Source organism: Cyprinus carpio, chromosome A10 (genome assembly GCF_018340385.1).
Source record: "Cyprinus carpio isolate SPL01 chromosome A10, ASM1834038v1, whole genome shotgun sequence".
NCBI classification, from domain to species: domain Eukaryota; kingdom Metazoa; phylum Chordata; class Actinopteri; order Cypriniformes; family Cyprinidae; genus Cyprinus; species Cyprinus carpio.
The window spans coordinates 14,958,755-14,972,121 of record NC_056581.1 but is presented as its reverse complement, the minus strand read 5'-3'; the positions used below and the strand labels follow the sequence as shown (position 1 = coordinate 14,972,121).

The following is a 13,367-nucleotide window of genomic DNA, read 5'->3' as shown; positions in this document are numbered from 1 at the left end:
TTGGTAGTAAAAAAAACAGCATGGTTTTGTAGCACACAGTGTCACAAACAGAATTAGACAATACACTAAAAGTCAAAGACTTATTTTTTTCTTATTTTAAATATTTTTCTTAAATATTTTATATAAATATTTTAAATATTTTTGGGCAAATATGAAAAGTTCAAAAAATATTTTTGGTTCATTATGAAACTATGGTGGAACCACAGGGACACCCATCTAGAAAATTAATGGGAAAATAATAATTAAAAAAAATAAAAAGTGATTACAGAAAATATAGCAGGAATACTGTATAGGTCCTAAATAAGGTGTCTAAAGATTAAATCAGTCACATTAAGGTTGAAAGTGTTGGAGGAAAATAATGACATTATGCAGCATCTAAGTGGGCGGTAGATGGGTTGATCAGTCTGATCGAGCCACTGTATAAATGAAAGGACAGTGCGGAGAGCAGAACAAACTCCTAACAGGAGGAGACTCACTCATGGCCTATGAGACAGAGGATCATGAAGCTCCGTACTGCTTTCCTGCCATCAACTCATCATGTATCAAGGGAAAACACTCCAGACATGAATACAATATTATGTATATGTTTTTTTCATTTCTGTCAGCATGGACTGTGTTTCTGAACCTGCTGGTGATCATCTCCATCTCTCACTTCAAGAAGCTTCACACTCCAACCAACCTGATCATTCTTTCTCTGGCTGTGGCCGACATGCTTGTTGGACTTGTGATGCCCATAGAGGCAATATATCTGATTGAGATGTGTTGGTACTTTGGAGACACTTTCTGTGGACTCTATTCAATATTTTTTGCGATGCTTCTCTCAGCATCTCTTAGTAATTTAGTTTTAATTGCTGTTGATCGTTATGTGGCTGTTTGCCACCCTTTACTGTACCCACAGAAAATAACCATGACTAAAACATTAATAAGCATCTGTCTGAGCTGGGTTTTCTCCTCAACTTATAGCACTGCCTTTGTAATTAATAACGGTTATTTTGACATTTCACGCAAAACAAACATGTGTTATGGAGAGTGTTCTGTTATGATGAGTTTTGCTTGGGGAATCACTGATCTGATTGTCTGTTTTATTTTTCCTTGTATCCAGATCATATCTTTATATTTGAGGATTTTCTATGTTGTACATCAGCAAGTGAAAGTTATAAACACCCTGATGAAGGGTGGCAAATGTGTAAATGAAGGTTCAGTGAGGAGGAAATCTGAGAGCAAAGCTGCTCTGACATTAGGAATCATTGTCACAGTTTATCTGCTTTGTTGGATTCCATACTATATCTGTTCCATATCAGGAGTTTCTTCAACAACCATAAATGTTTTATTATGGGTCTTGCATATTAACTCAGGTCTGAATCCTATGGTCTATGCTTTGTTTTACCCCTGGTTTAAAAAGACAGTTAAACTCATCTTAACTCTGAAAATATTTCAGCCAGCATCCTCTCTGGTCAATATTTTTACAGAACATCAATTGTAATTAAACTGATAAAGCCATCATTCTGAGAACAATTTCACAAAAACTGCAATTGTCATAAAGGTAAATAATCATAATAGTTATAATTTACACTCCATGCATTTTAATATTAGTTTGTTTCATTGAGTATCGTTGCTTTATAACTGTTGCAGGTTTTGTCAGAATTAAACAATTAAGCAAAATTAACTTATTTTTACACAGTAAGTTTAAGTGACAAAATGTTCAGTTGGGTTGCATTACCTTATTAGGAAAATTGAATCAAAAATCTTCAAACTAATGGAATAAATGATAAAGATATTATGTAATTCATGCTTCACTTTTATCAGTCATGTTGAATCTGTGTTGATGTAAATCAAAAACATAATGACAGACACAAAGAGGACAATCATATAGAACTATGTGTAAGTGTGTATTATCATGGTGGTTCATCACAAAGTGAATAATTAAAATGGCTTACAGCACACCTCAGATTAAAACACCTGAAACAAAGTAACTTCAGATTCATCCAAAAGGCATTTAAAGGGTGGAGCTGCACACAAAGGTAAAGCCTAACAATACAAATATTAAATATTTTATTGTAACTTTTCAAGTAAGTTGAAGTAATGTTTATTGTTTCATATAAACTGATGTGAATAAATTAATACTGTAACTGCTAAACATCACCTCATGTAGGCCAGTTTTTTTTAATGATCCAAACAAAAGCAAAAATTATGCAAACCATTATTACCTAGTTTTGAAAGCACACACATTTTTTCTTTTATTTATCATTTTATTTTTGTACTTCACTTTTGGATTATTTTAGTGGATTGATTAAAGGGGTCATATGATGTTGCTAAAAGAACATTATTTTGTGTATTTGGTGTAATGAAATGTGTTTATGTGTAGCGGGTACAGGACTTCTGCATCAGCTGACAGTTAAGTGTTCCCAGAAGTCTGTGAAATGGTGGAATAAAGACAGGACAAAAACGTGTGTGATCAGCTCTCGTCTGGCTGGTTTATATATTTTCCAAAAATTCTTACATTAGAACAAACATAAATGTCAAAATATGCATTATGTAACAATAAATTGATTATTTATGCAAATGTTCACTGTTTCAATCGCTTTCTTGTGAATACACAGCAATTCCATGAAGATCTTTCCATCAGCCAATTGCTGTGTTACTCATTTGCATATTCACATGCTATTCGGTGTCACATGACTCTGGCTTTCCCCTCCATTCAACTGTATCAATTACATATTCAGACATGACATTCTCTGAATGTTTTGACCATTTTAGATCGCTCACATGCATTTTTAGAGTAAACTCAACATTATAGGAACTGATATAAGAACATATTCAAACATCTTCACCTTCAGTAACCTCTATCATAGGGCCTACATATCCTCCAATCATGGGTGAACATTGCGATTTCATTTCAAGATTAAACATGGAAAACTTTATCAAAACAAATCAAATTCCAACACTTGATATGCACTAACATGTGATCTTTCAACATCCATACAGAATGGCACATAAACAATCAACTAACCTGTGAAATGGTGGAATAAAAACAGGACAAAAATGCGTGTGATCAGCACTCGTCTTGATGGGTTATGACCAGCAGCCTGGCAGACACATCACAACACACAGCACTGTCATAGTGCCCTCTGTTGGTCTAGCGGAACGACCATTCCCTTAATACATTTACACATGCAGAATCAATATTAGCTTCATCAATTGTGACGAACCAACATTATAATTTCAATAAGTTGGAACCATCACTGTAATTGGCACTACTGGGTATGGATTACTGACATGGCCTAACCATGTGTGTGCAGATGTGGGTGTCAAGGGTAGTGACTGAATTGTGTTGGCTGTTATTGTAATTAATGTAGGCAATGTTTGAAATGCTGGTTGTCCAAGGAATGGGTAAGTCATTCTTTGAGCAGGTCTTCTTTCTCTGAGTGACTGTCTGCTTGCTCCGCAAGGTTCCTGCTGCAGTGGCTCTTCCTCTTGGTCCTCAGTGGTCTGCTCTTCTTGTGGGCCTTCACCTTCTGACTCCATGTCTCATCCTGACTCCTGACTCTCCACAGGTAGCGAATTATCTGTAGGCAGGTCAGCATCATGAGGTATGTACTCTGGTCCTGTCAGCAATAGTCCCCAAGTCTCTCTTGTGCAAGCCCTCTGTGGATCATCTCTCCTCATGGTGTCAGGTCCATTCAGTCCCCCCGGGACAGCCCACTTTCGGGATCCTCTTCACATCCTGAATGTTTTGGATTACTTATTCTCCTCCAACAGTATCCTTCCCCTTCATCAGAGCTAGACTCTTCATCTTCTCGTACCTCATCTTTTTGTCACCTTTCTCTTCTGTTGTCCCTTTGTCCCAACATTTCCTCTCTTAGGGACTTCCTGTCCCCTTGGGTCCAGTCTCTCCGGTGTTGGTAAGTTATTCACAAGTAGGAGATGGTTTCGGTGCAGTGTTCTGATCTTGTGTTCATCCTTCTCAGGGTGCACTTTGTATACAAAGTTGTCACCTAACTGCTCCTGGGTCTTGTGTTTGTCTTTTTTTGGTTGCAATTTGTTTGTATAGTGGCCTTAGAATGATACAGCTGGCTTTCTGATTGTAATATTCTTTATTACACAGACTCCTCTGCTTGCTACTCTGTGCTGCAGTCCTATAGGCTTAAGACATTCGATCTGCCCAGCGTTCAGCGTACTCATGTGGGGTGTTGAACCCATCTTCCTGCACCAGCCCAAACAATAAGTCAATGGGGAGTCGGGGATGACGACCATAGATAAGGTAGAAAGGACAGTTCCCCATTGACGTATGTTTGGTGCCTTTGTAGGCATGGATCGCCTTTGGCAGATGTTCTTTCCAGTTCTGTTTAGCCTTTTAAGTCAACGTGCAACATCTGGAGCAAAGTTCAGTTCAGTCTCTCTACAGCATTACCTCGGGGGTGGTATGGGGTAGTCCTGGAGTGACCAATCCCAGAGAGCTTCTGCAGGGGTGTGGAAGAGAGAGTTTTTAAACTCACGGCCCTGGTCATGGTGTAGATTTGTGGGGAACCCGAAACGAGGTATGAAGTCGTTGGATATTTTCTGTAAATCTGGTGAAGTGTCGACTACTGGCCCAATCAACAGATCCTCCAGCTGCGCTCTACTCAATTCATCAGGACTGATGACTGGTGCGCACTAGTCATGGAGTGTAACTGTATCAGCTGCTGTCGCGTTTAGAGCTGCCACCCAGGCTACATCTCTATTCTTGGACATCATGTTACCTTCCCAGGTTGCTTGGATGGCACTTTGTGACAGGGCCTCTGTGTAATCACTTATGTATTGGTCTATGTCCAGGGGACAACGTGACAACATATCTGCATCATTGTTACTCTTGCTGGGACGGTATTTAATCTCAAATTGGAAATTTGCAAGTTCCCCCACCCAATGATAACCCACTGAATTTAACTTTGCAGAACTCATCACATAAGTGAGAGGGTTATTGTTGGTGTAAATTGTGAAATACGGGGCGTGGAAGAGGTAGTCACTGAACTTTTCCCACACCGCCCACTTTAGTTGGAGAAATTCCAATTTGCCGGAATGGAGTCTTTAGTTTTTCTCAGCAGGCAACAATGTCCTCGAGCCATATGCAATGACCCATAATCTCCCTTCTTGCCTCTGATAAAGCACTGCCCCCAATCCTTGCTCCGAAGCATCAGTGTGCAGTACAAATGGGGCATTGAAGTCAGGGTAAGCAAGCACAGGCGGGTTGGTAAGCATATCAATGAGTTTGTCCAAGCTCTGCTGGTGTTTGTCTTCCCACACCACCGGATGTCAAGATAGCAGCTGTGGGCTCCTCTTCCTTTCCTTCTTTCTTCCTACTTGTGATGGAGTTTCTACTGTCTTAGTCTGAAGCAGCTCATAAATAGGTTTAGCTAACCTAGCAAAATCTTGAATGTAACTTCTGTAATAACTCAGGAAGCCTACAAGACGATGAACTTCTCCAACGTTTTGAGTTGTTTTGTCATGTAGTACCCTCACTGCCTCCAGATCTTTTGGGTCCACTCTTACTGCAACTGCTGACACAAGATGACCCAGGTACCGGACCTCTTGCTTAAACAACTCACACTTAGCTGGACACAGATTGACTCCATGTTGCCGAAGGACTCTGAACACAACTCACAATTTCTCTATATGCTCTTCAAAGGATTTGGCAAAGAACAGAACATCATCCAGGTAGGGCAGGCAACACTCATCACGGATGGACTCTAACATCTCTTCCATACTCCTCTGAAATGTGGCCGGGGCATTTGATAGACCAAAGGGTACCCTTACCCATTCGAATAGGCCCCAAGGGGTCACAAATGCTGCCAAGTGCCTCGAACCTTCAGCCATAAACCCCTGGTGATAAGCCTTTTCCCATGTGCATGGTAACAACTTCTTTAACTTGAGCAAACGCTGCTAATACACATATACATTTGTTAATATGTATATGTGTAATAAAACGAAACCATGCATGTTTTAATGTTAGTGAATAAAAGGAAGTGATCCACTCGCATGCATCTGCTCATCATGACAGTACCTGGATCAGTGAGCTGCGTCTCGGGCCGATGACGTCACTTCCAGGGAGGCATGTTGTACACGCCCCTGCCCCTTGACTCCACCCCCACGTCAAAACAGCGCCACAAAGCGAGACGCGCAGAAAAATGAAGCACACAGGAAAAACTGCAGCGCAAGCTCAAACTAGACCGACACGCAAAATAAAATCAGTGTTGCAAATAAATTATCAGATATGACCATGGAAAATATGTATTGCAAAATCATTGCTTTCGCGCTGTTTCATTTATGTTTTGCAATTCTTTATTTTTGTTTGCAAAAAGCTAAATTATTTTCCTCAACACTTTAATTTTCATTTGCAAAACTTTATTTTCTTTTGCAAAACTTAATATTTTTTTGCGTATATATATGATATTACTTTGACTCCATAGTATACTGTCCACGTCCAGAAAGGTAATAAAAACATCTTCAAAGTAGTTCATGTGACATCAGAGGGTTCGTTAGAATTTTTTGAAGCATCGAAAATGCGTTTTGGTCCAAAAATATCAAAAACTACGACTTTATTCAGCATTGTCTTCTCTCCCGGGTCTGTTGTGAGCGCGTTCACAGCACTGCAGTTTAGTGATATCTGGTTCGCGAACGAATCACTCGATGTAACCGGATCTTCTTGAACCAGTTCACCAAATCGAACTGAATCATTTGAGACGGTTCGCGTCTCCAATAAGCATTAATCCACAAATGACTTAAGCTGTTAACTTTTTTAACATGGCTGACACTCCCTCTGAGTTCAAATAAACCAATATCCCGGAGCAATTCATTTACTCAAACAGTACACTGACTAAACTGCTGTGAAATGAGAACTGAAGATGAACACTGAGCCGAGCCAGATAACGAACGAAAGATTGACTCATTCTCGAGTCAAGAACCGTTTCTGTCGGACGAGTCCGATTCGAGAATCGAGGAGCTGATGATACTGCGCATGCGTGAAGCAGACTGACACACAGCGCGTCTGAACTGAACTGGTTCTTTTGATGATTGATTCTGAACTGATTCTGTGCTAATGTTATGAGCGCGGGTAAACCAAAGGCTTGAATCAAGGCCATCATCGGCAATGAAGTCATTACGTCGAGCGCAAAAGAACCGGTGAACCGTTTTCGGCAACCGGATTATTGAATCAAACTGTCCGAAAGAACTGGTTCACGGAGAAGAACACCACTTCCCATCACTACTGGTGATCCGAAAACCGATGCAACCGGTCCTTGACTCGAGAACGAGTCAATCATTCGTTCATTATCTGGCTCGGCTCGGTGTTCATCTTCACTTCTCTCTTCACAGCAGTTCAGTCAGTGTACTGTTTGAGTAAATGATTTACTCCGGGATATTGGTTTATTTGAACTCAGAGGTAGTGTCAGCCATGTTAAAAAAGCTAACAGCTTAAGTCATTTGTGGATTAATGCTTATTTTAGACGCGAACCGTTTCAAACGATTCAGTTCGATTTGGTGAACTGGTTCAAGAAGATCCGGTTACATCGAGTGATTCGTTCGCGAACCGGATATCACTAAACTGCAGTGCTGTGAACGCGCTCACAACAGACCCGGGAAAGAAGACAATGCTGAATAAAGTCGTAGTTTTTGATATTTTTGGACCAAAATGTATTTTCAATGCTTCAAAAAATTCTAACGGACCCTCTGATGTCACATGGACTACTTTGAAGATGTTTTTATTACCTTTCTGGACGTGGACAGTATACGGTACATACATTTTCAATGGAGGAACAGAAAGCTCTCGGACTAAATCTAAAATATCTTATACTGTGTTCCGAAGAAGAACGGAGGTCTCACGGGTTTGGAACGACATGAGGGTGAGTCATTAATGACATAATTTTCTTTTTTTGGTTGAACTATCCCTTTAACACTCCTGTGGTATTGGCAAATGTCTATGTGCCTAATTCTGATGATGATCATTTTTTAATTAAGTTCTTCTCAGTTTTACCAAATTTGCATTCAAGTTATTTGATAATTAGAGGAGATTTCAATCTTTTGAGTGTCTCAAAGAGGAACAACCACCTCAAAGTCAACAAAAATAATAAATTATTTTCTTAATGATTATGCTGTCACAGATGTTTGGGGATTTCTTAACCCATTTATGCGCGGCTATTCTTTTTTTTCCCACGTCCATCAGTCTTTTTCTCGCATTAATTATTTTTTAATTGACAACAAGCTCTTGCCATGGGTTCAGCATTGTACTTATAATGCAATTGTTATTTCAGATCATTCTCCTCTTACTTTAGACCTGAGGTTTGAGTGTAGATATACGCAATGACCACTCTGGAGGCTGAATGTTCACCTACTAATTATTGATGATTTTGTCCAATTTCTTCCCAAATAGACTTTTTTATCAGCATGAATGTTACCCCAGATATAACACATAGCACCCTTTGGGAAACATTCAAAGCTTATATTAGAGGTCAAATTATATCTTATATGTCGTTTGAAAAGAAAAAACAGAGAAGATCTATGGCAGATCTGACAGATCGTATCTCCCAATTAGAAAGACAATATGTAAATAACCCTTCACCTGATTTACTTAAAGAACGTCTTCTCTTAAAAACAGATTTTGACACCCTCTCTACTGTCACCACTGAGGAGATGCTGATTAAATCAGGGCATACCTATTATGAATATGGAGAGAAGGCAAACAAGCTTCTGGCCCACCAGCTAAGACAATCCTCTGCTTCCCATATCATTCCAGCTATTAAAGTACACAATACCCTACTGTCAGATCATTATGAAATCAATAATTCATTTTTGGAATTTTATCCGTTATTGTACTCTTCTGAACAAACCTCTGATTATGTGGACTTTAATAATTTTTTAAAGATTTCTCATTACCTCGCATCAGTACTGATTCTGTGCAGTTTCTGGACAGTCCTATTTCTTTAAATGAGGTTCATGATGCCATCTCAGCCAGGCAAAGTTAAAAATTTTCGAAGTTCGTACACTGCTGGTGAGAATGAAATTTGTGGTAAAATTCTGAAAGCCATAGCATTTAATAACATGGAGCCATTGACTTATTGTATTAATCTCTCTCTGCTTGCTGGAATTGTACCAAAAAGGACAAAAATTGCCAGAATTATACCAGTGTTCAAATCTGGGGATAAAAATATGTGCGCAATTATCGTCCGATATCAATTTTGCCCACAATTTCTAAGGTTTTAGAGAGAGTAGTGTACAATAGGCTATATGGCTACCTTGATAAATTAAATATTATTGCTTCTTCTCAATATGGTTTTAGGAAAAAAAGAACCACATGCATGGCAGTACTCGATCTGATTGAAAAGATCAATGATGCCATTGATAAAGGCGATCGCGGTATTGGTATTTTTTTAGATTTATCTAAGGCGTTTGATACTATTGATTTTGACATCCTATTGAATAAATTACACCATTATGGAGTTAGAGGATTAGCCCTTAGCTGGTTCAGAAGCTATTTGTTTGGTAGACAGCAATATGCAAGTATCAATGAACAAATTTCAGTAAGTAAACCCATTAAATGTGGAGTCCCTCAGGGATCCATTTTGGGCCCTCTTCTTTTTTTTAATATATATAAATGATTTTGAAAATTCCACAATGGCTTTACACAAGGTTTTATTTGCTGATGACACAAACTTATTTATGTCACATAAAAGTCTAGATGAAATGGAAGAAACAATAAATAGAGAGCTAAGAAATGTTGCTATCTGGTTTTGGTGCAGTAAATTATCTCTTAACATAAGACAAACTACATCGTATTTCATTCCAAACAAAATCAATTGGCAAATAAGCATGTCTGTCTTAAAATAAATGAACAAATTATTGAAAGAGTAAACACCAATAAATTTCTCGGAATCTTTATTGATGAATGTCTACAATTTAAATGTCATATTGATCAGTTAATAAAAAAATTATCAAAATACGTTGGACTATTTTTCAAAATAAGAAATTTTCTCCCACAGTCAGCACTTGTCATCTTATATAAAACCTTGTTTGAGTCCCATATAAATTATTGCAATGTCATATGGTGTAACACTTTTACAAGCTATCTGAAAAAAATACAGTCTTTACAGAAAAAAATTATACGGATATTAACGTGGTCTGAGCCAAATACCCCTTCGCGTCCATTGTTTCATCGCCTTGGTCTATTAAGACTTACCGAATATAATACTTTTCATAATGCCTGTATGATATTCCAGGTTGTTCATAAGTTAAATTACAGGTTGTGTGAACTTTCAGGATTAAACATGGAAAACTTTATCAAAAGGAATCGAATTCCAACACTTGATATGAGCTAACATGTGATCTTTCAACATCCATACAGAATGACACATAAAATAATCAACTAACCTGTGACATGATGGAATAAAGACAGGACAAAAACATGCGTGTGATCAGCTCTCATCTTGCTGGGTTATGACCAGCAGACGCATCACAACACACTGCACTCTCATAGCAATCTCTGTTGGCCTAGTGGAACCACCATTCCCTTATTTACACATGCAGAATCAATGTTAGCTTCATCCGCTGTGACAGACCAACAATTGGGTCATCACATATGCGGTTTAAAAACACTTTTTTTTAATATAATATACATTACTGTTGCACTTCTATGCCCCACCTTTCTGAAACACGTTGTTTTTTACAAGCTGATCGTGTGGAAAAGCAAGGTGTGCGCTGATTGGCCAGCTATCCAGTGCATTGTGATTGGCCGAATACCTAAAGAGTGTGACGGAAATGTTATGCACCTTACCATACTGTGATGCTGCCCGTGTCCCGGCACGACAACACAAAACCCATTACAAAAGAGGCATTTGTTGCATCCAGTGGGGACATAATTATTGATTATAATGACTTATATTGTCTTTTTATGCATTGCGTGGCATATCATGCCGCATAAACATAAAACCATGTTGCTACCCTAAACGTTTGAATCGTTAGTGGCAAATTCTTTTAATATGGAAACGTACTTACAGGCTGTGAGTCAAAAGCACCAGACTGTCCTTGCAAAGTTGGAAATGCCCCACTTTATAGAAACAGCCTTTGTCTGTAGACGTCATTGCAGGCTAGTTTCCCAGGTTCAGGAAACAGTCCTCCGTAAAATGCACACATCTGAATATTTGGGTTGAACTGTTCTGGAACAGTGTTGTAAATACAACTTAACCATTGATTTCTAGTTCTGTCCTCGTTTGGAAGGACAAACAGAGCAGTTTCGCTTTCACAACAAAACGCAGAGCGTCTCCACCACAAGGCGGCAGCTGCAACAATACTACAGCAAGAATAAAAGTTATGCCTTCTTTCTTTGCATGAACATTTGGGCAGTTAAATATAAACCTTCCCACACAGTGACGTAGACGTGGGGGGGGGGGGGGCATGTTTAAACAAGGCGTTAGGGCGTGGAGTCCTAAAGGGGTCGCATGATATTGCTAAAATAACATTATTTTGTGTATTTGGTGTAATGAAATGTGTTTATGCGGTTTAAGGTTTAAAAAACAATTTTTCTTCCACATACTGTAAAATAAAGTGTAAAGTGATGTGACATACAGCCAAGTATGGTGACCCATACTCAGAATTCGTGCTCTGCATTTAACCCATCCAAAGTGCACACACAGCAGTAAACACATAAACTGTGAACACACACCCAGAGCAGTGGGCAGCTATTTATGCTGCGTCGCCCGGGGAGCAGTTGGGGGTTCGATGCCTTGCTCAAGGGCACCTCAGTCGTGGTATTGCCGGCCCAAGATTCAAACCCACAACCTTAAGGTTAGGAGTTAACCCTCTCTAACCACTAGGCCACGACTTCCCCAAAACTGTACATTATTGTTTCTCCTCTATGCCCCGCCTTTCTGAAACGCATCGTTTTTTTACAAAGCTCATTGTTCTAAAAAAAAGCTAGGTGTGCTCTGATTGGCCAGCTAAATACAAAATAAATAAATACTCATGTTTGAATCATCAGAGGCAAATCCTTTACATATGTAAACATACTTACAGACTGTGAGTCGGAACAGCCGGCATTGTAGTCTTCTCTCCCAGGATCAGGAAACAGTCCTCCATAAAATGTTTTGCACACACTCAAATATTTGGGTTGAACTGTTATGGAACAGTGTTGTAAATACAACTTAACCACTGATTTCTAGTTGTTTCCTCTTTTGGAAGGCCAAACAAAGTAGTTTTGCTTTCACAACGAAAGAGTGTCTCCATGACATGGCGCAAGCGGCAACAGCGAGAATCAAGAGTTACGTCTTCTTTATTTGCATGAACATTTGGGGTGGTGTTATGCAAATCTTCCCACATCATGACATAGACATGTGGAGGTGTGTTAGAGTTACGTCTTCTTTATTTGCATGAACATTTGGGGTGGTGTTATGCAAATCTTCCCACTAAACTGATAAATCCACCATTCTGAGAACAATGTTTAAAGAGTTTCTCAGATATAAAATTAAACAAAGCATGTGTGAGTCTATGACTACAAAATGTCTATATATACAGATATCCTGATATTATATATATAATATATGTTAATTATTATATATATATATATATATATATTATAATATGCTCACAAATGTTTTTTTTCTTCTTTTTTTTTTATTGATCAGATACCTGCACCACAGGTGAATCCTGTGGCTTGTTTTCCTCTGAGAGCGCTGTACCAACATCAGATGTTCAGCTTCACTGATATTTTATGGTAAAACAAGCTCCTTGACTACTGGTGATGTTTTTTTTGTTTTTTTTTTTTTTTGTTTTTTTCTTGAATCGATGGAAAGAAGCAGAAAACACTGGAAATATCAGGTATTTTATTTACTTGTTTCACTTGTTGAATAGAATCTGTTTTTCAGGAATGACTCAAAGTCAGTTCACATCTCTCGTGGTTAGATCAGTATGCACAATAATGTGTCTTTGACCCTTCATTATGTATGTTTTGATTATATCTGGTGTTGTAAAAAATGTAAATAATTTTAAAAAGCCATTTTTTCAATCTCCTCACATTCTGTCTTACAGTACCCGCCTACCTTTGTCTCTCAGGTGTGAATCACTAAATATTCATGGCCACTGTCACTTCCTCACATAAAGCTTGTCTATCACAAAACATGTCTTACAAAATTTAAATCAATATGTTGTTTTTGTGAATGAGTAAGCTGAATTATTTTCACATCATTTTGATGTTAATATTCTAGCCTACAAGACTGATTAATCAAAAGTCTTATTCAGAACTATTCAGTATGGGTTTTATGGCCTTATTTCAGCTACATTGTTTCCCCAAAACTTACTAAAAAGTCTTATTATTTTTTTTTTTTTTTGTAAAAAAATCCAAACATGTA

At 38.4% G+C, this 13,367-nt stretch overlaps 1 protein-coding gene across 1 annotated transcript; it reads left to right on the top strand.

Annotated features, from left to right (window-relative positions):
* Window positions 1-424: 424 nt before the first annotated feature.
* LOC109083432 (trace amine-associated receptor 13c-like) lies at window positions 425-1,483 on the top strand. Its single transcript, XM_042765747.1, has one exon. The coding sequence runs from the start codon at window positions 425-427 to the stop codon at window positions 1,481-1,483; it is 1,059 nt and encodes a 352-aa protein (XP_042621681.1).
* Window positions 1,484-13,367: the final 11,884 nt, after the last annotated feature.